Below are 21,936 nucleotides of genomic sequence, written 5' to 3' on the forward strand. Positions count from 1 at the left end.
GAAAAATTGCATCTGTCTTGAAACAACAAACAAACGAAACACAATCAAAGAAGAGACAATAGAGTAGAAGTGAGTTGATATATTATCATATCTATGTGTGTTTTCTTTTTTCTTTTAAACTTTGTTATGTGTGGATGTGCATTTCTATCTTACAAAAGATATAAAAAATTGAGTTTTGATATGCTAGCCCATTTTAGCATGGGGTTAGATCCATTGGAGTGAATAGGAACTGCTCTCCTTAGTCAACGAGTCTCATGCATCGTTCCATTCCCTACACCAAAGAAAATCTACAAAGGATGAAAGAATTCAAAAGTGTAACACAAATTTCAGCACTATAAGTAAAAAAGTTGATTATCAAAATGGCATTAGTTTTTCTCAAGCCGTACGGTCATAGCCAAACAACTATTCTTGCTCTGTTACACTTGCGCTAATATACAGTCCTCTGTTACAAGTTGCTAATGCTCTTTCAAAAATCATAAATAATCAAAGTACTTAGATTCACTTGCGCTCTGTATCGTATCATAATACAGTTGTCAGATGCAAACTGTTGAAACAAAACTAGTTTCATGATTGCCGATTCTTCTTCTTTTACTGCACCCATTTTGTTTGAGCTCTACAAGCGTTTGGTCTTGCAGTAATTCTTGCATAGAAGTGAATCGGAATGAGCTCAAGACTTGTTAAGTTTGATCTCAACTTGACTCCTGCCAAAAGGAAGCAGGGGCCAGCAGCCCAAGGAAACGTTTGGATGGAGAAACAAGTTCAGCTCCTCGTGAATCAGAGAAAAAAAGACGTCAAGAGACTGCACCTCAGAAAGACCCCACGGAGATCTGTTTAGGCTTTGCGAAAAAGAGAAATGAAGATAAGATGATTAGTGTCTATTCTCAGCCAATTGAGGATCCCATTTGGAGGTAAGTCTTACTCTCTTCAACAAATACAGTAAATTCCTATCTTAAAAGTAACATTACCAATATTCTTGGCCAGTCCATCTTAAAAGTTGCTACAGAAGTGATACTACTAATTGTACCACGTAAAGAATGGTTGTAAAAAGTAAATAGGATGGAGGTTAAAAGAGCACACTTCTATGTCTTGTACAACATATGATTTTCTTTTTAGTTAGTACAATTCTTAGGCCATGTCACTGCCCTGGTTGAAAATCATGAATATCCCAGGGAAAGCATTTCCTACAAAGTTTTTCATGATTACAGGTTTTCTAGAAATCTCTAATTTAAAATCTTATTATTTTCTTATTTGAAATTATTTTGAAATATAATAAGATTTTTATGGTAGTTATTACTATGATTTCCAAGGAAAAGAAAGAAAACCATGTTTTTGTCTATCAACGAGCCGACTCCAGTTTGGACTCGACAAATATAGGTTATCAATTTTTTTTTTATCAAATTTAGACAAGGAAACTGTGATTAAGTGTGAGCTTAATCTGAGATTAATTACATAAGATTTTGAAAAAGAAGTAGGAAAGAAGGAAAGAGAGAAGTTGAATTGTTCAAAGGCTTGCCCCAAAAGATTAAGCTCACTAAAGTTCTCCATCAAGTTATATAAGAGGAACACTGAAAATTATTAATAATGCCCAATGAGCTATACAATAGATATTTAAAAAAAAAGTTATTTAAATTACACTCTTCTACCCTTATTTAAATACTAAAGTTTACAAACTATCTCCTTATATTCTAACACTCCCCTCAAGTTGGATAATAAAAATCAAACATTCCTGGCTTGGAAGCCAATTTAGTAAATTGAGCTCTTTGGAAAGCCTTGTTAGAGAGGTCTACTTGATCTTCATTTCTCTCATGATAAGTAATTATCTTTCCATTCATAACTTGGTCTCTAATATATTGATAATCCACTTCCATGTGTTTAGTTCTTTCATAAAATACTAGATTATTCTATTAATATAGTTGCTTGATTATCACATTTCATCACCATAGGAAGCTTAACTTCCATATGATAGAACCTTCATTGGAAAGGTCCTACCCTTGTAGTCAAGCACAATGGAAGACTGAGATAGGGTGATTAAAAGGTTTGGAAGAGGGTGAAGGTAGATATAAAGTGTTGAAGAAAGCTATTACCAAATAATCCAAGGTGAGTCTCATGAAAAGGAGGTCTCACTAATAAAATAAAGTCAAAGAGAAAGAGAAGAAGAAGAATCTTAGTCGATCATATGTGAGAGGAAGATTTCCTCCTTATTCTCTTAGTTATAGTTTTCTTATTGCAAAGTATTGTGATTAGATTTAGTGAGAGATTATTGGGCGTAATTAGGAACTTTAAAAAAGTTTATTTTTAGCATAAGTCAGTATTCTATTATAAAAAGGACCATGTAAAAGAGCAATAAATACACCACTCTCACAATTTCCTCTTCATATCGATTCATTCACTCTTCGATTTCCTGTCTTTTCTCCTCTCTCTTACGTTTTCTCCTCTTCTCTTTGTCTACCATGCTTACTATTTGAAAGTTAACATGGTAGTGATAAATTGCAGAATCTAAATAACGCCTTAAGAAAAGTTAGTATGTGGATAGATCTTGTGTGTGTGGGTGCGATTTCTCTTGTAAACTGCTTTATCATCCTAGTGAAGTGTTACAGCGGCAAAAGATAGGAGGTGGTGTCACCTTGAGGTGAACCTGTATAAATCTTGAGTTTTTCATGCTTGATTATTTCTTCTTCTGCCATTATTATTGCTCTCGCTAGTATTGAACTAGGGCGTCTAATTCCTAACAAGTGGTATAAGAGTTTTGTTCGGGATTGAGAGCAATGACTAGCGGAGAAGGATCAACACTTGGAATCAACAAGTTTGATGGTATGAATTTTTCATTCTAGACAATGCAGATTGAAGATTATCTGTATAGTAAAAAGATGCACTCACCACTTTTAGATATGAAACCAGAAGGCATGAAAGATGATAGGATTTGGGAGTGATCTAGTTGACACTATCGAAGAATGCCACTCATAACGTGGCATTGGAGAAAATCACAACGAGAATGATGAAGATTGTTATGAATGCCCTATGCTGAGTCGGTATGCGGATTGACCATAGCAGTAAGATCGTCCTGGGGGTTGGAAGGGGGGCAGGAAGCCCCCCTCCCAGTCCACGATATATTAACTACTATTTCATTAAGGGTAGTTTGATAATTTAACTCTTGTATCGCTATTGCCCATGTTTCCTCTTTATATTTGGGGTGTTGTTATTAGGATTTTATCATCCGATGTGCATCAGTTGTGTTCAAGAGAGGATAGAGAAAAACCACATGTTAGTGTGTGTAATTTTTCTTGTAAATAATTTCATTGTTTATAGTTCTTTTTATGTCATCTCCTTCAGCTCTATGATTATTTTATCTCTTTGGCTTTCTTTGCAACATTCTTGAGAGGAGAGTCTCCACCATCTGAGTGTTGAATCCTTTGCCTTCTAACATCACTTGTCTCCAATTCAGTCATCAGTGGCTAGCCATATAGTGATAGTTTTATTACTAAAAAGAGTAGTACCAATGTCAAAAAATGAAGAGATATTTGTGATGCCGAGAAGACTAAAAAAACTTTTATTGTGGTCTTTATATCAGAGTCGTATATGGTATTAGTATTACACCTTTGGTCTCTATCGACGAGCAAGATCTGATCTACGACGGGGGAATGGAGTGCGAGGAGGCGATGAAGAAGGCAGGGAAGGAGGTGCAAGTGCTATACAACTTTGGTCTCGGGCACTGATTCTACTTGAAAAAAAATCGCCATTCTCTCCATCCCCATCCAATCCACGTCCACATGCATTTTCTACCACTCTTGTCAACTCATCTAAACTAGAGTAACCGGCTCAGAAAAGGAGAAAGTAGAAAGCTTTGCCTCCGATAAGTAGAAGCAGAGGTGTGCCACAACATCCACAACAACTGCGATTCAAGCGCCTGTGATGGAGCTGGTGAATAGCAGATACTATTCTACTCTTCTAGTTGTTGTCTGGTTGCATGCTTTCCTCCTATAGCCATTGCCTTTGTCATCGTATCACGACGACACTAGTTTGCAGCTGAATGGCTATTCTTCACTAGATTATTTTTCTCTATCGCAGAAAGAGGTTTATGCCAAGAATACATTTGCTCTTGCTACTATTTCCTTTTTTGGAAAATTCCTTGGCTCATCTCCTTGAGTCAGGTCCATTGCCATTTACAGAGACTCATTAGTTGTTGTTGTTATATCTATTTTTTGGAATGTCTCGTGACTATATCCCTTTGTGTTGCCATTTTTGGATGACAACTCTAATTATTTCAGAATCTCCTTGTTGGTCCTCTACTATTTAAGTAACTTCTAAAGATAGAGTTTTTTCTGCTAGCCTTTCCTGCCCCAGCTAGATTGCCATTTTGGGAGGACGAAGATGATAGCCAGATTGATTTCACCAGCAAGTCTTGTAGCTGTCTCACCATTTGATATGCCGATCTTCAATCACGGCTTGAAGATTTTCCAAGATATTTATGGAAGATGACTGATCCATTGTGATGTTCAGGGATGATGACTTCTTGAAAAATTAAATGTTTATTAAGTTAGGAAACTTGTTTTCATCCCAACACTGATTCAGCTTCGAGCCCAACTCAGACTAGACCTTGTCGGGTCAACCCACCGACCTGAGACTCATTGCGTGCCGCTCGGGTTAACCTAGTGGGTTGGGTCAACTCAGACTGAATCAACTCAATTCAGATCAACCTGACTCAGCCCACTTGTTTTCCTACCTCGGTTATACAGGTCCGGGTCCTGAGTTTTATACCTATTTCTTTTGTGACTCAACTACATTGGTCTACTACTTAACTCAGCTTGACATGGTCCCTTGGCTCCAACATGATATTATGTAGAATTAATTGACAACTAATTCCTTGGTCAACATATTATTGGTGTACAATCTTCTAATGATCTCTGAGTGGATTATTTTATGGGTCCTTGAATTTTCATTATTTGGTACGTGTTATTGGGCCCATGCCCATTTCATTTGCTACTATTGTGTCTCTTTGGCTGAGACATTATTATTGAAAGACTTGTTAGTTGCTGATTGTTGTCAGCATTGGTTATTTGATGAAGTAGAAAGCATATGGTGGCCCCAAAATATTATCTTTTAGGTGATTACCTATTACACTCCTTAATTGGTATTTATTACTCTTGCCTATGGAGGGACACGATGATGGAGGAGTTTGATTACACTTCTAAGCAATTCCTAGAGACCCACTACCTACAGAAGATAGGAGTTTGCCCAACATCCAACATGAGTTATTTGACTGGAGTATGGAGCGATGTCTTACGGCTAGGAGTGATTTTACTCTCACTTATATTATGCCAATTGGGCCAATTGGAAGAGACCACCGGCTTGAGGGGGAGTGTTGGAAGATATGGTGAACTACCATTTTATACGAGAAGATCCTATACGCCATTTGTAGCAAGCTAGGCGTTCATGTTGTTCTCTCACCCCCAGCTTGAGGGGGAGAGTTGGAAGATGGGCCCAAGCCCACACAACCAAGGAAGGCGCACACATCCAAGTGTGTTAGAAGATGGGCTCAAGCCCATAAGACCAAGGAAGTCCCACCCATCCAAGAGATGTGGAAGACGAGCTCAAGGCTCTTAGACCAAGGAGAAGGTCCATAGGCCCATATAGTGATGTCAAGATGGTAAATAAAGAGTCATGTCATAGAGATGGCATTGATGTAATTAGGTTAAGTTTTAGGGGCATAATTGTAATACCATAGTTTCACTAATCTATAAATTGAGCTTCAAGGGAAGGGTTAGGACACAAGTCCATAACCTCTTTATTCCTCCTAGTTTCTCCCAATTTGTCATCTCTCTTTTTCTCCATGTGCTAAATCCATGGATTCCTAAAAATCAATAAGGTGCTGTAGAGATTTTATTCTGCCGAGTGACCGAACCGGGTTTGTTCTGTTCCACATGGTAAACCCAACGGGCGAGCGCCAGACTCATTCTATTCCGCTTGGGTTAACTCAGTGGGTTGGGTCAACTTGGTCTAGGTCAAGCCGACTATGCCCTCTTGTTTATTTTCCTATGTTATATGTGTTCGGGTCATGAGTTCTCTATTGATTTCTCTTGCGACTCAGTAATATTGGTCTGATATTTGACTCGGCTCAACTTGGTTCCTTGTCTCTGGCTGGATTATTATTTTAAAGTATTGGCAGCTTATTCCTTGGTCAGTATATTATTTTGTGCACAAAATCGCAACAAATTATTTTAAGGATAATTTTTTAAGGATTTTTATTATTTGGTACGTGTTATTGGGCCCAAGCCCATTTCATTTGTTGTTAATATGTCTCTTTGGCTGAGACATTATTATTGAAGGACTTCTCACTTGATGATTTTTGTCAGCATTGGTTATTCCGATGAAAAAAAAAAGCACAAGGTGGCCCCAGAATATTATCTTCTGGGTGATTACTCTTTACCCCTCCTTAATTGGTATTTTTTATTCCTACCATTTGAGAGTCGGTGTTTTGTGGAGGGATACAGTGATTGAGGAGTTTAATTACACTTCAAAGGAATGCTTATAGACCCACTACCTACAAAAGATAGGAGTGTGCCCAACATCCTGCATGAGTTATTTGACTCGAGTATGGAGCGATGTCTAATAGCTAGGAGTGATTTTGTTACAGTCCCAAATCTCACATGGTGATTCACAGTGGGAGAAGATGAAGGACGAAGAAAATCAAGCCGAAGGGAAACTTGAGACCCGAGGTTTGTTGACCTGAACACACATCCCTTAGCTCATTTAGGAGAACTCAAAAATCCTTTCTTTAACCTAAAATCAAGACTTCTCTTTTCCATTCTTTTCAACCCTTAAGTAGGGTTCAAGAGTACAAAATTAAAAATATGCCCCTCTCTGCCACTCAACTTGAAAAGTAAATAAACTTAATGACTTAACTTAATAACTAAATAACTTAACAACTAAGTAATTTAACGACTAAGTAATAGACTCAGCCACGTCACCTCTGAATGACTCGGCTTGCTATTGAGTCCATAGCATTACTCCCCCTTGAAGAAAGAGCTTGTTCTCAAGTTCGAAGATAGGGTAAGCTTGGTGGAGTGTCTCCATGTCCTCCCCTGGGCCAGTCGTGTCATCTGTGGCATTTGTTGGGAGATTTTGTTCCTCTTCTTGTTTGATGTTGGGAATATTATGATGTTGCTTGTCTACAGAAAGTTGGTTGATGTCGTCTTGCACTGCTTGGGAAAACCATTTTTCACACACTTCCATGCTTGTTGGACTATGTGCTCCATCCAAAATGAAAATGAGACCTCCAAATTTACAACTATCCTCACTTTGTGTAGTAGCATGTGGGTCAAGATTAGCCATGCACCAAAAGTGTGCGAACTTGGGACTGATGTCAGATATAGTCAACATTTCATTAAAACACTTGTGGCCCTCTGATATTAATCCTGCATGAATATAAGCATAGAACAGTCCAATAAAGGTAATTTCCTTGGTCAACACATTTTCTTTGATGTTGCCTTGGCACCCATTTCGTTATTGGAACTTTGTCCCACCATTGCCGCAAGATATCCATGAATACAGTGTCCGAACATCATTGTATTCCAACAATTTAAATTTCTCTGTGAGATTTGGTAAAAAACTCTTCTAGTATCATCCACCTGAAGTACCTTGACAAGCATGTCATGAAACTGGTTACCAACATCATACACCCTACATACCAGTGGTTGGGCAGTTTCAAATTGACACACAAATCCGATTTTTGAAATCCAAATAGGATTCAATTGATTCGTAATTACTTCTGTCCACCCCAGTTCTTCCAGTGTAGCATATCTTTTCTTTGCGTAAACTATTGCCCAAGGATCCCCCAATTTCCAGTGACCATTAGTGAGTGCATTCCATGCTAGTAAAACTTTTTGGTCCATTCTATCAAGTACATAATGAACAATCTTGATTTCTCCACATTTGGCATCCATGTAAATAAGACATGTTACAACAAACACCTCATATAACAAACCAGTCCATATAGTTCTTCCAGGAATTACCATTCCTTGTCGCATAGATCCTAAATGGGATAAAGCAGGGAGAAGGCTTATAATAGTACCCTGAACTACTAGTATGCCTTCAGACTTACCCAAAACATGGAAAAGCTTAATTGCCCCATCAGCAAGCCCATTCTTTGCAAAACCATTGAGGATAGTGTTCCATGACATCACATCTTTTCTGCAGAATCCAGCTCTCATGGTGTGCCAAAGTACCCACATCTCGAAAGGGCATTTCATCAATTGTTTGGTAAGCACCAGGAATATCCCCGAACTTGGAATACATATGCATCAAAGAAGTAACCACAAACACATCTCCACACATTTCATAATCATCCAAAATAGCATTCCCACAACCCCCACCTGGTCGAAGAATTTCAACGAATAAGTGTCCTAGTGGACGCTACTTCTCCGCAGGCTGAATACACGTGACCCAAAAAATCCCCATCGCAAATTTTTAACACTAGAGCCTGAACTCCTTCCAAATCACCAGTGGAAGCCAATATATCAGCAAGCAACACATAACGTTCAAGCTTATGCGAGTAACCTTTCTGGTTCTCAGCCCAACTGAACAACCTCAACACCATTGTAGAGTTTTTTCTTACAAAGTCTAGGGACTTGAGAATGGACAAGACAAAATTTGGAGAAAATCGGTTTTGAAACTTGCCACAAAATTCAGTCAAGTTGGTTTCCAACTTGGAGAGCGAGAGTGAGAGTGAGAGGCTGCAACTCGATGGTCACAATTTCAGATCGAAACCAACTAGTCTAGACTTATCATTTTCCACCAAAGCAACTATTTCCACTCCAAAATCAAAATCTCAAGATTTTTATGCCCCCTGATGAAGTAGAGCCTGATCTGTTGCCAAAGGCAAACAACTGCAACATGGGGCTTCTCCGCTCGGAAATTTTCTGTCTTCAATTCTGGGAGAAGTTTAGGTTGCCTTGAACAGGGGAGATTTGAGGTCGAACCAAAATTTGGCTGTTCTGATGCGATTTGAGGTCGAATGATGGGCAGCAACTGTTCATCTTCCGAAGCGGTGACCTTCCCCTCTAAGGCCTTATAGCGATGCTTCTCAATTTTGGCCAATCTCAAGTCTTCCACCCTTCAATCTAGGGGTGGATTTCTTCCAAACATCATACCCCACATCCCATTGATTTTTTGGTCGTGTCTTTTCATTCGTTCCTCACTTTTTGCCCACATTGCTGCATTTTCTACCCTCATTGCTGCAAATCGCACCTCTCTGGATTTTGCTTCGAAGCTTGTAACTCTTGGACGAATCACCCATGTTCAAGCTCTTATACCAAGTTGTTACGGTTCCGGATCTCACACGATGATTCACAGGGGGAGAAGATGAAAGACAAAGAAAATCAAGTCGAAGGGAAGCTTGAGGCCCTAGGTTCGTTGAGGAGAACGCACACCACGGGGCTCATTTAGGAGAACTCAAAAATCCTTTGTTTAACCTAAAATCAAGACTTCCCTTTCCCATTCCTTTCACCCCTTAAGTACAATTCAAGAGTACAAAATTATAGATATGCCCCTCCTAGACATTCAACTTGAAAAGTAAATAAACTTAATGACTTAACTTAATAACTAAGTAACTTAATGACTAACTGACTCAGCCAAAGTAATTGACACAATCATGTCGCCTCTGAATGACTCAAGCTACTATTGAATCCATAACAGATTTTACTCTCACTTATATTATGACAGTTGGACCTCTTGGAAGAAACCACTAGCTTGAGGGGGAGTGTTGGAAAATATGGTGGACTTCCATTTTATACAGAAGATCCCATACAACATTTGCAGCAAGTTGGGCTTTCATTATGTTCTATCAGCCCCAACATGAGGGGGAGTGTTGGAAGATGGGCCCAAACCCACATGTCCAAGGAAGGCCCACACATCCAAGAGATGTGGAAGATGGGCTCAAGGCCTGTAGACCAAGGAGAAGGCCCACAAGCCCATACAATGATGGTAAATAAAGAGTCATCTCATAGAGATGTCACTGATATAATTAGTTTAAGTACCAGGGGCATAATTATAATATTGTGGGATTATTAATCTATAAGTTGAGCTTCAAGGGAAGGGTTAGGATACAAGTCCATAACCTCTTCTTCCTCATGTTTTCTCCAATATGTCATCTCTCCTTTTCTCCATGAGCTAAATCTATGGAGTCCTAAAAATCAACATCAATAAACTGATGAAAACCAAAAAATTCTTCTAGCTTGTTTCCATCTAGAAGGAGATATGTGTGTTGGTTCCAAGAGAACAACCACACCAGCCCTCTTATCACTTGGCATGTGTTTGTACAAGATCTATGCATATGATTTGGGCCAACCAATATCGATATTTTGATTCTCTTCTCATAAAGCTCAAGCAAAGTGGCTCCATCAAAGAGTACCAAACAAAGTTTGAATGCATAGTCAACTGAGTCCATTGGCTCAAGTTGGTAGCTTCATTGGAGGCCTTCAACAAGAAATACCAAGTGAGGTAAGGTTATACCATTCTAGAATCCCTATTGGAAAAATTTACTAAGCTCACATACAAGAAAAATTACCCCTCCTATGTTTCAAACTTAAGTGTTCTGTTATGGACTCAATAGTAGGCCGAGTCATTCAGAGGTGTCGTGGCAGAGTCAATTAGTTATTCAGTTAATTGCATTTTTCAATTTGCTTTTACTTCATTTTTATTTCAATTGAAGAGTTATTATGCCATAAGGGAATTATTTTAATTCTTTCTCTTGAACTCTTGTTGGCGCCAAACCTACTTAGGGGGGAATGAGGAATGGGAAAAGACAATTCTGATTTTAGCCTAAATAGGGATCTAGAGTTCTCCTCAATGAGCTCTAGGGTTGGAGTTATCCTCAGCGAACTCAAATATCCAAGTTCCCTTTTGAATTTTACTTTCTTCTCTTTTCCATTTTCCAAAACCAAGAGTGACCTTAGCCGTGCTGAACCCGTCCCCAAAACTCTGGATTACCCTTTCTAGTGTCGTGTTACAAGATCCATGACCCGGGACCATAACAACTTGTTATTAGAGCAGGGTAACTTGGGTGATATGTCCAGCAATGAAGAGTTGAGAGCCATGGTGAGAGAGATGCAGGACGCAAAGGCCGAACAAGAGGTGAGAATGACAAATTTCGGCCAACAACTAGAACAAATTCCAAGTATTATCCTACAAATGGAGATACTCTCAGGTATGGTTTCAGATCTTTTGGCTGCAAGAAACCCAACCCCAGACCCAAGGGGGGAGGACAACTCGCACAGTAGAAGGGGGGAGAAGCATGCAAGGCGCATTGGTGTCCATGCACAACAGGGTGGAGGTACAATACCCAGGTATACAAAATTGGATTTTCCCACTTTTACTGGACTAGACAACCCCTTAATTCGCTTGCATAGATGTGAGAATTTTTTTTTAATCAAGGGACACCTGAATTTGATAAGGTGGGACTGGCCACCTTCCACATGCTTGTTGAAGTGCAGTTATGGTTTCATCAAGTAGAATCTGAGAGATTGGTGCTAGATTGGGAGGAATTTAAAGAGTTATGTACTATAAGATTGAGCCCTCCAACACACAGCAACCCGTTGGGGGATTTGGTCCTATTAAGACAAACCGGATCCATGGACCATTATCATAAACAATTCCAAGAAAAATTGGCTCAAGCAAGCAGGAAGGTTAGAGTCAACCAGCAGGTAAATTTGTTTACAGCAGGCCTTAATGAGTCTTTGAAGTTAGAGGTGGAACTCCATGCACCTGCTGATTTGGCATGAGCAATGGATTTAGCTCAAGCACTGGATGCATGACAGAAAGTTCAAAGTTGGATGACTGGTTGACAAGGAGGAGGAACTACTCACCTTAGGTGACCTTGCCAACAATGCAGCCACCCAAAAATACACTGACTAATACTATGGCAGCAGATAAAAGGACGAACCACCATTGAAATATATAAAAAAATTATCTGGTTTAGAAATGGCTGACCGCAGGGCAAAAAACCTATGTTATAACTGTAATGAACCTTACAGAGCAGGCAACCAATGTAAAAGATTGTTCTGGTCGGAGTTAGATGCATTGGGATAAGAAGAACCGAATGAAGGTCCTCAAGAGGAGGACGAACCAGAAATTTCTTTGAATGCAATAATTACTAGACAGAAGTCAGCCAAAAGTATGCAAGTACGGGCAAGGGTTCTAGACAAGGAACTTGTGGGGTTAGTGGACTCTGGAAGTACCCACAATTTCTTATGCTAAACAGCTGCTAAACATCTTCAACTTGGGATCCAGCCTCACCCAATTGCCATGGTTTTAGTTCCCAATGGTGAGAAAATCCCTAGCTATGGGGTCTACAAGGCAGTAAAGTTTTCAATTGGTAACACTCATTTTACCAGTGAATTTTTTGTCATACTATTAGCTGGATTTGATATGGTACTTGGAATCAAATGGTTGCAAACCTTGGGCCCAATTTTGTGGGATTTCTCTGTTATAACAATGAGTTTTGTGTCGGAAGGAAGCCAAGTAATGCTAAAGGGCAGTCAAGCTGAAGTGGCACATCATATCCACCTACTACACAAATAGGAACCATCAGACAGCACGTTAGAAAAGTGACTGGAAGAGTTCATAGACTTGTTTCAGGAGCTTTCAGGGCTGCCTCCATTGAGGCACTGGATCAGATGTGGTGGTTATTAGACCATATAGGTATCCACACCTCCAGAAAGATGAAATAGAATGGCAGAGCCAAGCCTTGCTGGAATAGGGCCTTATTTGCAACAATTGTTCCCCATTCTCTTCACCAGTCCTTCTAGTTAAGAAACATGATGGCACATGGAGATTTTGTGTGGACTACAAGGAGCTAAAAGTAAAAATAGTTAAAGACAAGTTTCCCATACAAGTAGTGGATAAGTTATTGGATGAATTGCATGATTTTAAAATTTTTACCAAGTTAGATTTATGATCGGGTTATCATCAAGTTAGAATGCATCCTTCCGATATTGAGAAAACTGCATTCATACTCACCAAGGACATTTTGAGTTCGTGGTGATGCCACTCGGGTTATCCAATGCACCTTCCACATTTCAAGCTTTGATGAATGAGGTGTTCCATGGCTACCTCCAAAAGTTTGTGTTAGTCTTCTTTGGTGATATTTTGATTTACAACATATCAAGGGACAAGCATTTGGAAGACTTACAACTTGTTTTCCAACTTCTCCGAGCACATCACCTCTACTTGAAATGCTCTAAATATTCATTTGGGGTACCCCAAGTTCTTGGCCACATAATCTCAGTAAAGGGTGTAACAGTGGACCTAGAAAAAATTACAGTAGTCACCAATTGGCCACAACCGCACAACATTTCAGCCATAAGAGGATTTTTGGGGTTAGTGGGATATTATCGGAAGTTCATAAAAAATTTATGGAACGCTGGCCATTCCCTTGACCAGTCTTCTCAAATGCAATGCCTTCAATTGGAGCGATGCGGCTATAGACTCTTTCAATGCACTCAAATAAGCTTGAGCTTCCACCCAGTCCTGCAATTGCAAGACTTTGAGGCCTTATTTTTGGTTGAGAGTGACGCTTCCGACGGAGGTATTGGGGCAATTCTACGACAAACTCAGCATCCCATTGCATAATTGGCCGCAAATTAGTGGCACATCACCAGAAGTTACCCGCTTGTTAATGAGAGCTAATTGGTTTGGCCAAGGCTGTTCAACATTGGTGGCCATACTTGCGGGGACACACCTTCCTCATCCGCACTGATCATTACAACCTCAAAATTTTTACTGGAGCAATGCATCTCTACTTCTCTATAGCGGCATTAGAATAGAAAATAAATGGGATTTGACTTTATGATGAAACATAAGTCGGGCAAATAGAATAAGGTGGTTGTTGCCTTATCCCGTCGTCTGGACGAACAACACCAATTATATGCGATTAGTTAGCCAAAGTCTCTCCTGTTAAACTCCATTAAAGAGGACCATTAGACTACTCTAGCACTCCAAGAATTGTCTCATAAGATTACGGCAAGGACAATGGACTCCTAGTGGGATATCTAGGACAACATTATAATGTATGACAATTGTATCTATTTACAACACTCCTTTTCCTTGATTGTAGTAATTTTATCCACTTATCATGATAGCACTCATGAGGGTGTTCAAAACACGTTGCATCGAATTAGAGCAGATTTTTCTTGCATTGGATTAGGGCCAATTTTTTCTTGTAGATTACGTGACCTCGTGTCATGTATGCCAATGTGACAAGGCTGAACATTTATCACCAGTTGGCATCCTTCAACCACTAATCCTTCCCACACAGGTTTGGGTTGATCTTTCCATGGACTTCATTGATGGCCTCCCCAAAACTTATGGAAAATCCATCCTATTTGTGGTGGTTGAAAAATTTTCAAAGTATTCTCACTTTATTCCATTGGCTCATCGTTATACGGCTTCCAGAGTAGCTCAAGTGTTTTTAGAAAATATTGTTTGTTTGCACGGCATTCCGAAGTCTATCATGAGTGATCATGATGCAGTCTTTACCTGCCATTTTTGGAGAGAGCTTTTCCAATTATGCGGTACCAAACTCAAATTTTCATCTTCTTTTCAACCTCAATCCAATGGCCACCCTGAGGTTGTTAACCATATGGTGGAAACGTATTTACTGTGCTTTGTGGGTGACCGCCCTAAACGATGGTTCGAATGGCTTCCATGGGCAGAATATTGCTACAATACATCTTTTCATACAACTTTGCAAGTTACCCTTTTCAAGGTTCTCTATGGCAGGGATCTTCTACGGTTTTTTTCATATATTTGGCTCCACCAGAGTTGAATCTCTTGACTAGGCATTGCTGGACCATGATCAAGTACTCCAAGATGCTACCCAACATCTCAAGAAAGCTTAGGCTCAGATGAAGGAATACTATGACAAGGGGCACAAAGATGTTACATACAACCCAGGTGATTATGTGGGGCTCCGCCTCCAACCCTACCATCAACATTCCATTGCTGGCCCCCACCACAAGCTATCACCCAAAAATTTTGGGCCCTTCTCGGTTATCCAGGGCATCGGCCAAGTGGCTTACCAGCTTCAGCTTCCACCACACTCTCAGCTTCATAATGTCTTTCATGTGTCACTCCTCAAACCATTCAATGGTACCAATCCACCTCCGTTCTTACCTTCAGTGATAGAGGGGCATGTTATCCTCTCTCCAGCCATGATTTTGCAAGCCTGAAAAATTCATAATAGGTGGGAGGTTCTCATCCAGTGGGCTAACACGTATGAAGCATCTACAACATGGGAAGATCTGGAGACATTCCGCCAAGCCTACCCTACCTTTGAGCATGAGGACAAGTTCTTTCTCCAAGGGGAGTGATGTTATGGACTCAATAGCAAGCTGAGTCATTCAGAGGAGCCGCGGCTGAGCCATTTAGTTATTCAGTTAATTGCTTTTCTTTCAATTTGTTTTTACTTCATTTTTATTTCAATTGAAGAATTAGTATGTTGTAGGGACATTATTGTAATTATTTTTCTTGAACTCTTGTTGGCACAAACCCTACTTAAGGGGGAAAGAGGAATGGGAAAAGACAAGTCTGATTTTAACCTAAATTGGGATTTGGAGTTCTCCTCAATGAGCTCTAGGGTTGGAGTTCTCCTCAACTAACCCAAAGGTCTAGATTCCCTTACGAATCTGATTTTCTTATCTTTTCTTCTTTCTCTTTTCCATTTTCCAAAACCAATAGTGACTTTAGCAGTGCAGAACTCATCCCCAAAACTCTAGATTACCCTTTCTAGTGCCATGTTACAAGATCCATGACCCAGGACCATAACAGTTTCTCAAATTACTTAAGTTGAGATCAGTCGGATAAGAGATTCCTTATAACTAGAGATCTCTTAGGACATTTGGCTAAACCAGCTCCACCCATAGATGAAGTTGATAATTTCTATATTAAATGGCTCAAGAATGACACAATTGTCATTAGTTGCCTAATTGACAACAAGGAGGAAACTATATGATGTATTTAATAACATGTTTATTACTAAATAAGGAGAAAACTTGCATGATTTCTTGGCTAGGTTTAGAGGGCTGATTAATGAGTGGGAAATTTTCTCAAACCTAGTCCATTGATATATCGGTTCAAGAAAAGAAATGGGAGGCCTTAGCAGTTGCTATTTATTTGTCAAATATCAAGTTATTTCTTGAAGTGGAAAAATCCCAACTCCTTAGCTCCTCCACATTTTCATCTTTTGATGACATAAGTGAAATATTACTTCAGATACAAGATCCTTCCTCCACCTCTCAAACTAATGTATCATCTGCTATATAGTCAGGAAATAGGGGTAAATCTTCTACCACCCGAGGGCACGGTAGAAATTATAGAGGAGGCCGAGCAAGAGGTGGTAGAAGTGGCTATGGTCCTTCAAGGTTAGACAAATGTGTCTGCACTCACTATGGTGGAGTAACCATCTGGTCGATACCTATTGGAAGCTTCATGGCAAACCGAACTGGGTCATTGCCAACCAAGCCTCGGTTCAAAATGAGAATAATGCTACCCAATCTAAGTCACAAAGAGAAAAGAAGACTATCACCGATGATGATTATGATATCTTATAAAGGATAAAAACTTTGATGGTATCCCCTCCATCTTTTTTTGCATCTTCAACTACTACTACTACTGCCACTGCTTTGGGTATAATTTCTCCAACTTCATCCTCTTTATCTTGGATCATCGACTCAGGGGCCTCCGAGCATCTTATAGGTACTAAGAATCTATTAAATTTCCTATAGCCATGTCTACCAAATAAGTTTTTTTACCATGGTTAATGGATCCATAACTAAAGTTCTTGGGAAGGGATCCTCCTCTGTTACACCATCCCTTTCGCTAACTTATGTCCTATTTGTCCCTCAATTTCCCTTAAATGTTTTTATTTGTTAGCCAGTAAACAAAATGTTTTAATTTCTCCATAACCTTCTCACCTTCTTCATGTGTTTTCCAGGATCTCACAACTAAGCACATGATTATGGCGGCCATGAACAAAGGAGCATTTATTACTTAAACTCTCTTCCACTCACTGCGATTGCCACTTCTTGGACAAAGGCAAGGTTACGACACAACCGGTTTGGTCATCCATCAGTAGCATCGTTTCAGCACTTATTTTCATCTTTAAAAACTTTATCAAATTTCGATTATTAAGTCTATCAATTGAGCAAACACCAGAGGACAACATATTCTCCTCGAAATAAACTTAAAGGTGTTGCTCCCTTTCATTAATTCATTCAGATGTATGGGGACCCTTAAATGTCTCAAACATATCTCAAGTTAAATATTTTGTCACCTTTGAGTGAATAATGCCAAAAGGTGAGTTTCAATCCTTTTTGTCATGATAGTGGTATTATTCATCAAATTTTGTGCCTAAGCCCCTCAACAAAATGGTGTAACTGAAAGAAAAAACTGCAACTTCTTGAGGTAGCCCATGGCTTACTCTACTCTATGAAGGTGCTATAATATTACTAGCCACATGCCACTCTTACAACCTACTTCTTTATTAATAGGCTACCTTCTTTAGTTCTTAGCCATAAATCCCTATACTCATTATTTTTTTTTCAGATGAAGACCCATACTCACTTTGTTTGAAGGTCTTTGGTTGCACATGCTTTGTTCATATCACACCCTCTCCAAAGAGTCAGCTTGAGCCTAAGTCTCTAAAGTGTATCTTTTCGGGCTACTCTCGTACCCAAAAAGGTTATGTCTATTATAATCCTTATATTTAGAAGTTAATTGTCTCTAATAAGTTCACCTTTTTTTAGGACACATCTTTTTATATCTCAAAAGATGCACCTCCGGGTCTTTCATTAGTACAAGAAACTTTGAAGCCCGTTGTGCCACTTGATGTGGATCTACTTCATCCCCCTGAAGACTGAGCCAACACCACACTTGTGAAGTTTATAGATCCGTCTAAGGTAAGTCAGTCTTCTCCTATTGTATTTGGCCCACAATTTGATATTTGGCCCATAGCTCTGCAGAAGGAGCCTCATACTTGCAGTAGGCCCTCCACTGTTAAGTTGTGGAGCTTAATCAATGCCTTACACTGAGTCGGTATCTGGACCACTAATCTTTCCCTCTTGTATTGTGGTGTGGCCTGAGAGAGGTTAGATAAAAACACCTATGAGTGTGTGCAATTTCTCTTGTAAACAATTTCATCTTGATAGTGAATTACTATAGTGGCAAAAGACAAGACATAGTCTCACCTTGAGGCGAACCTATGTACATCTTGTTGTATTTTTTTTGCTTGCTTATTTTTCTTCTTTGATTATTATTGTTGCTCTCGATAGTTTGGAATTAGGGCGTCTAATTTCTAACATCCACTTCTCATCCTATATCAAACTTTGTTTCTCACCATCAATTGTTTTCTTCATGCTATTAGTTTCTTGCATCTATTTCTTCAACTTTGTTCCGCATCCCTATCAGGAGGCTTGGAGACATCTAGGATGGAAGGTAGCCATGGAAGAAGAACTGCATGCCTTGTATGAAAGTCAAACTTGGGTCTTTGTTCCCCTTCCTCTTGGAAAGAAACTAGTGGGCTATAAATGGGTTTTTACTATCAAACACATTCCAGATGGTTATGTTGCTTGTTCTATTGGAAGATGGGCCCAAGTCCACATGAACAAGGAAGGCCCACATATCCAAGTTTGTTGGAAGATTGGCCCAAGCTTATAAGATATTGACTCACCATGATCACTTGAGGTGGCATAAGAAGTCTTACACAATAAGAAGTCTTACAGACCCAAAATTATAATGGAAGCAGATCTCATAGAAGAGTTTCAGTTTAAAGGTTTTTTATTCATGTCAGTCTTCTATTAATATTGAGTTATTTCATTATGCTAGGGCTTATCTTTATCTTTTTAAGTGTTAGAGTTTGGGTGTAATTTGGACAAAGGTAGTTTAATTGTAATTGGACTCTATTACCTTCCTCTATCATAAATAGAGTTTCATGTACTCTAATTATAATAAGTCAATGAAGTATTTCTCTTTTCCATAAATTCAACATGGTATTGAATCAATCAACCCACAAAGATAATGATATCCTTTTCTAATCTATTATCTCTAGTTTTTTAGGTTCGTATTTGTCTTTTTTTTTTCTCTTTTCAATCCCTATACCATTTGTTTGCTTTGAATTTTTACCTTTATACTGAGCTTTTAATATTGCATATTATATATTGATAGAAAGATATTCAAGTCTAATTTCCAAGTAAAAGTTATTTTTTCAAATTAGAGTTATCTATAAATAGAAATTGATATTTGAAGCAACAAAGGTCGGATTACAAAAGAGATTCGAGCAGCAGCAGAAAGCTTCAACTACTGAGTTATTTAATGCTATCAAGAATGAAACTTTATATGGAGAATTAACTATCAAAAGAAATATCTCTAATTCTATTTTCTTAACTATTAAACCAATTCTTTATCTGAGTTTTTTATATGGAGATATTGATCTTGGAAGATTCAATGGTCATGTTGGAAAAAGGGGAAAGAGTACTTAGTTCAACCAAATTACAAAGACCCAAATCTATCAGATTATATATATCAATATAAGTATATTTTATGAAGATAAATTATACTTGGCTGAAATTTATTTAAGTCTAGTTTCATAAGGAGAAATTTTCATGCCAATCTGATCTATATTTAAAGATATATTCTCATTGGAAGAATCGAAGGTCATGCTGATATCCTGTTGCATTGAAAAATCCGAGTTTAAGCCGAATGTTTTGCATCAATTTTTGAGTTGCTATTATTGATCAACTATATCACTGTCATACTACATCTATGTTATTTGGTTCAAGCTGGGATCAGTGTCATTACCTCCCAGCTTGAGGGGGAGAAGTAGAAGTACAAGAAAGAGGTATTTTATTTCATATGTTGTGGTAAGTATATGTGATCAAAATATTCAAGAAAGGGAGAACATAAAAAAACATTGAAGACCAAGAATCCTAACTTGCAATAATAATTGTATTAGTTATTGGTGATATCTTAATTGTCTTGACTCGATTCTTTTTCTCCAGGTGGATTATTATTTTGAAGTATTGATAACATATATTTGGTGTAACTACTCGCATTGGATTATTTCATGGGTCATTTTACAATGATTTTTATTATTTTGGTTTGTGTTATATGGGCCCAGCCTATTTCAGCTGCAACTATTGTGTCTCTTTGGATGAGATGTTATTATTGAAGAAGTGATGGCCTCAGCATCCTATCTTCCTCTTTACCCATTACCTATTGGTTATTTGACAACCTTTCTCCTACCAGCTATTATTTGACTCTCACATACCTCTTTGGGCCAATCTCCCGCGTGTTGCTTCGGTTGGGAGTTAAGTCCATCATGTTTGGGTGTTTTAAGACCATTGAGACTTTATATATATATATATACCCGTGGGTCTTTTATTGTTGTTTCGTGAATGATAAACATTACCCACTTATGACGTCTTTTATTGCTATCTTGTGAATGACTGTCATTTATCATGTATCACTTCTTTTATAGACGTCTTGTGAATGAAAAGCATTTATCATCCATTTCTACCTATGAGAGTCGGTTCCCGGGTTGGGACACTATGATGGAGGAGCTTATTACTACATATTTGTTACCCCCCTTTATTGGCATTTATTAATCCTACCACTTGAGAGTCGTTGTCCTGTGGAGGGACACGGTCATGCAGGAGTTTTGTTACACTTCTAAGTATTGCGTAAAGACAATGTCATACGGCTTGGAGTGATTTTAATCTCACTTATCTTATGCCACCTCAACTTCATGGAAGAGACCACTAGCGTGAGGGGAAGCATTGGAAGATATGGAGGACTGCCATTTTTACAAGACGATCTTATACATCTTTTGCAGCAACCTGGGAGTTCATGATGTTCTGTCACCCCCAGCTTGAGGGGAAGTTTTGGAAGATGGGCCAAAGCCCATAAGATATGGACCCACCATGAACACACAAGCTGGTGAGACCCACCATGATCATGTGAGGTGGCATAAGAAGTCTTACAGACCCAGAATTATTATGGAAGTAGGTATCACAAAAGAGTTTCAATTTAAAGGTTTTTTAGTCATGTTAGTCTTTTTTTTATATTGTGTTATTTAATTATGCTAGGACTTATCTTTTAAGTGTTAGAGTTTGGGTATAATTAGGACAAATGTAGTTTAATTGTAATTGGACTCTACTTCCTTCCTCTATTATAAATAGAGGTTCATGTAATTTGATTATAATAAGTCAATAAAGTATTTCTCTTTCCACAAATTCAACATGCCTCAAAGACCGACTCATTTCCAAGACATACGCTCAATGTAATGGAGTGGATTATGGGAAAAAAATTTCTCTAGTTTCTAAATTAAGCTTGATACACATCTTATAATCTCTGGCTACTAATTCCATTTGGGCAATATTTCAGTTGGATGTCAAAAAAAAAAATTTGAATGGGAACATAAAAGAAGAGATGTATATGCACCAACCACTTGGTTTTGTGGTTGAGGGAGAGTCGGTATGCAAATTGAGAAAGTCTTTCAGTGGCCTTAAATAGTCTTCTCAGGCTTGGTTTGCAAAATTTTAGCTAAGCAATGTTACGGTATGGATTCAACCGGTGCTCAATAGATCATTTTTCCTTTATAAAAAATACCTCAAATGGAAAAGTATTACTAGTAGTTTATGTGGATGATATCGTCTTAACTGGTAGTGAGGACAACATCAAAGATGTCAAAGAAACTATTTACCAAGAATTTTAAACAAAGGATCTTGGACTTCTAAAATATTTTCTAGGAATTGAGGTATACCAATCAAAGCATGGGATCATATTATCTTAGAGACAGTATACCTTGGACCTACTCGAGGACACATGGATGGGGAGTCGACCTATTGACACTCCAATGGATCCTAATGAAAAACTATGTGCAAGCTCTGG

The 21,936-nt window shown here is 38.6% G+C and overlaps 2 protein-coding genes across 2 annotated transcripts; one reads left to right on the plus strand and one right to left on the minus strand.

Moving 5' to 3' along the window:
* Positions 1–6,984: 6,984 nt before the first annotated feature.
* On the minus strand, positions 6,985–8,228 carry LOC137963169 (pentatricopeptide repeat-containing protein At2g34400-like). The gene is made up of 2 exons (XM_068810340.1): positions 7,493–8,228; positions 6,985–7,412 (listed from the first exon to the last, which is right to left on the minus strand). The coding sequence occupies exons 1-2, from the start codon at positions 8,226–8,228 to the stop codon at positions 6,985–6,987; spliced, it is 1,164 nt and encodes a 387-aa protein (XP_068666441.1).
* A 10,261-nt stretch (positions 8,229–18,489) lies between these two features.
* Positions 18,490–20,651, plus strand: LOC137963170 (uncharacterized mitochondrial protein AtMg00820-like). Its single transcript, XM_068810341.1, has 4 exons — positions 18,490–18,675; positions 20,046–20,083; positions 20,293–20,415; positions 20,525–20,651. The coding sequence occupies exons 1-4, from the start codon at positions 18,490–18,492 to the stop codon at positions 20,649–20,651; spliced, it is 474 nt and encodes a 157-aa protein (XP_068666442.1).
* The last annotated feature ends 1,285 nt before the right edge of the window (positions 20,652–21,936 follow it).

Source organism: Aristolochia californica, unplaced genomic scaffold (assembly GCF_029961685.1).
Source record: "Aristolochia californica isolate CCGP_79_NKW_82.1479 unplaced genomic scaffold, dmAriCali1.0.hap1 SCAF_4, whole genome shotgun sequence".
In the NCBI taxonomy this organism is placed as follows: Eukaryota; Viridiplantae; Streptophyta; class Magnoliopsida; order Piperales; family Aristolochiaceae; genus Aristolochia; species Aristolochia californica.

Bases quoted from the DNA above. Each gene is read 5' to 3' on its own strand.
- LOC137963169 (XM_068810340.1), bottom strand. From the start codon at position 8,228: ATGTGGGTACTTTGGCACACCATGAGAGCTGGATTCTGCAGAAAAGAT. The intron at 7,413-7,492 runs GTGCCAAGGCAA...ATATTCATGCAG, and splicing joins AAGTTCCAATAACGAAATGG to GATTAATATCAGAGGGCCAC.
- LOC137963170 (XM_068810341.1), top strand. From the start codon at position 18,490: ATGGAAGAAGAACTGCATGCCTTGTATGAAAGTCAAACTTGGGTCTTT. The intron at 20,084-20,292 runs GTGTAACTACTC...TTCTCCTACCAG, and splicing joins GTATTGATAACATATATTTG to CTATTATTTGACTCTCACAT. The intron at 20,416-20,524 runs GTGGGTCTTTTA...CTTCTTTTATAG, and splicing joins TTATATATATATATATACCC to ACGTCTTGTGAATGAAAAGC.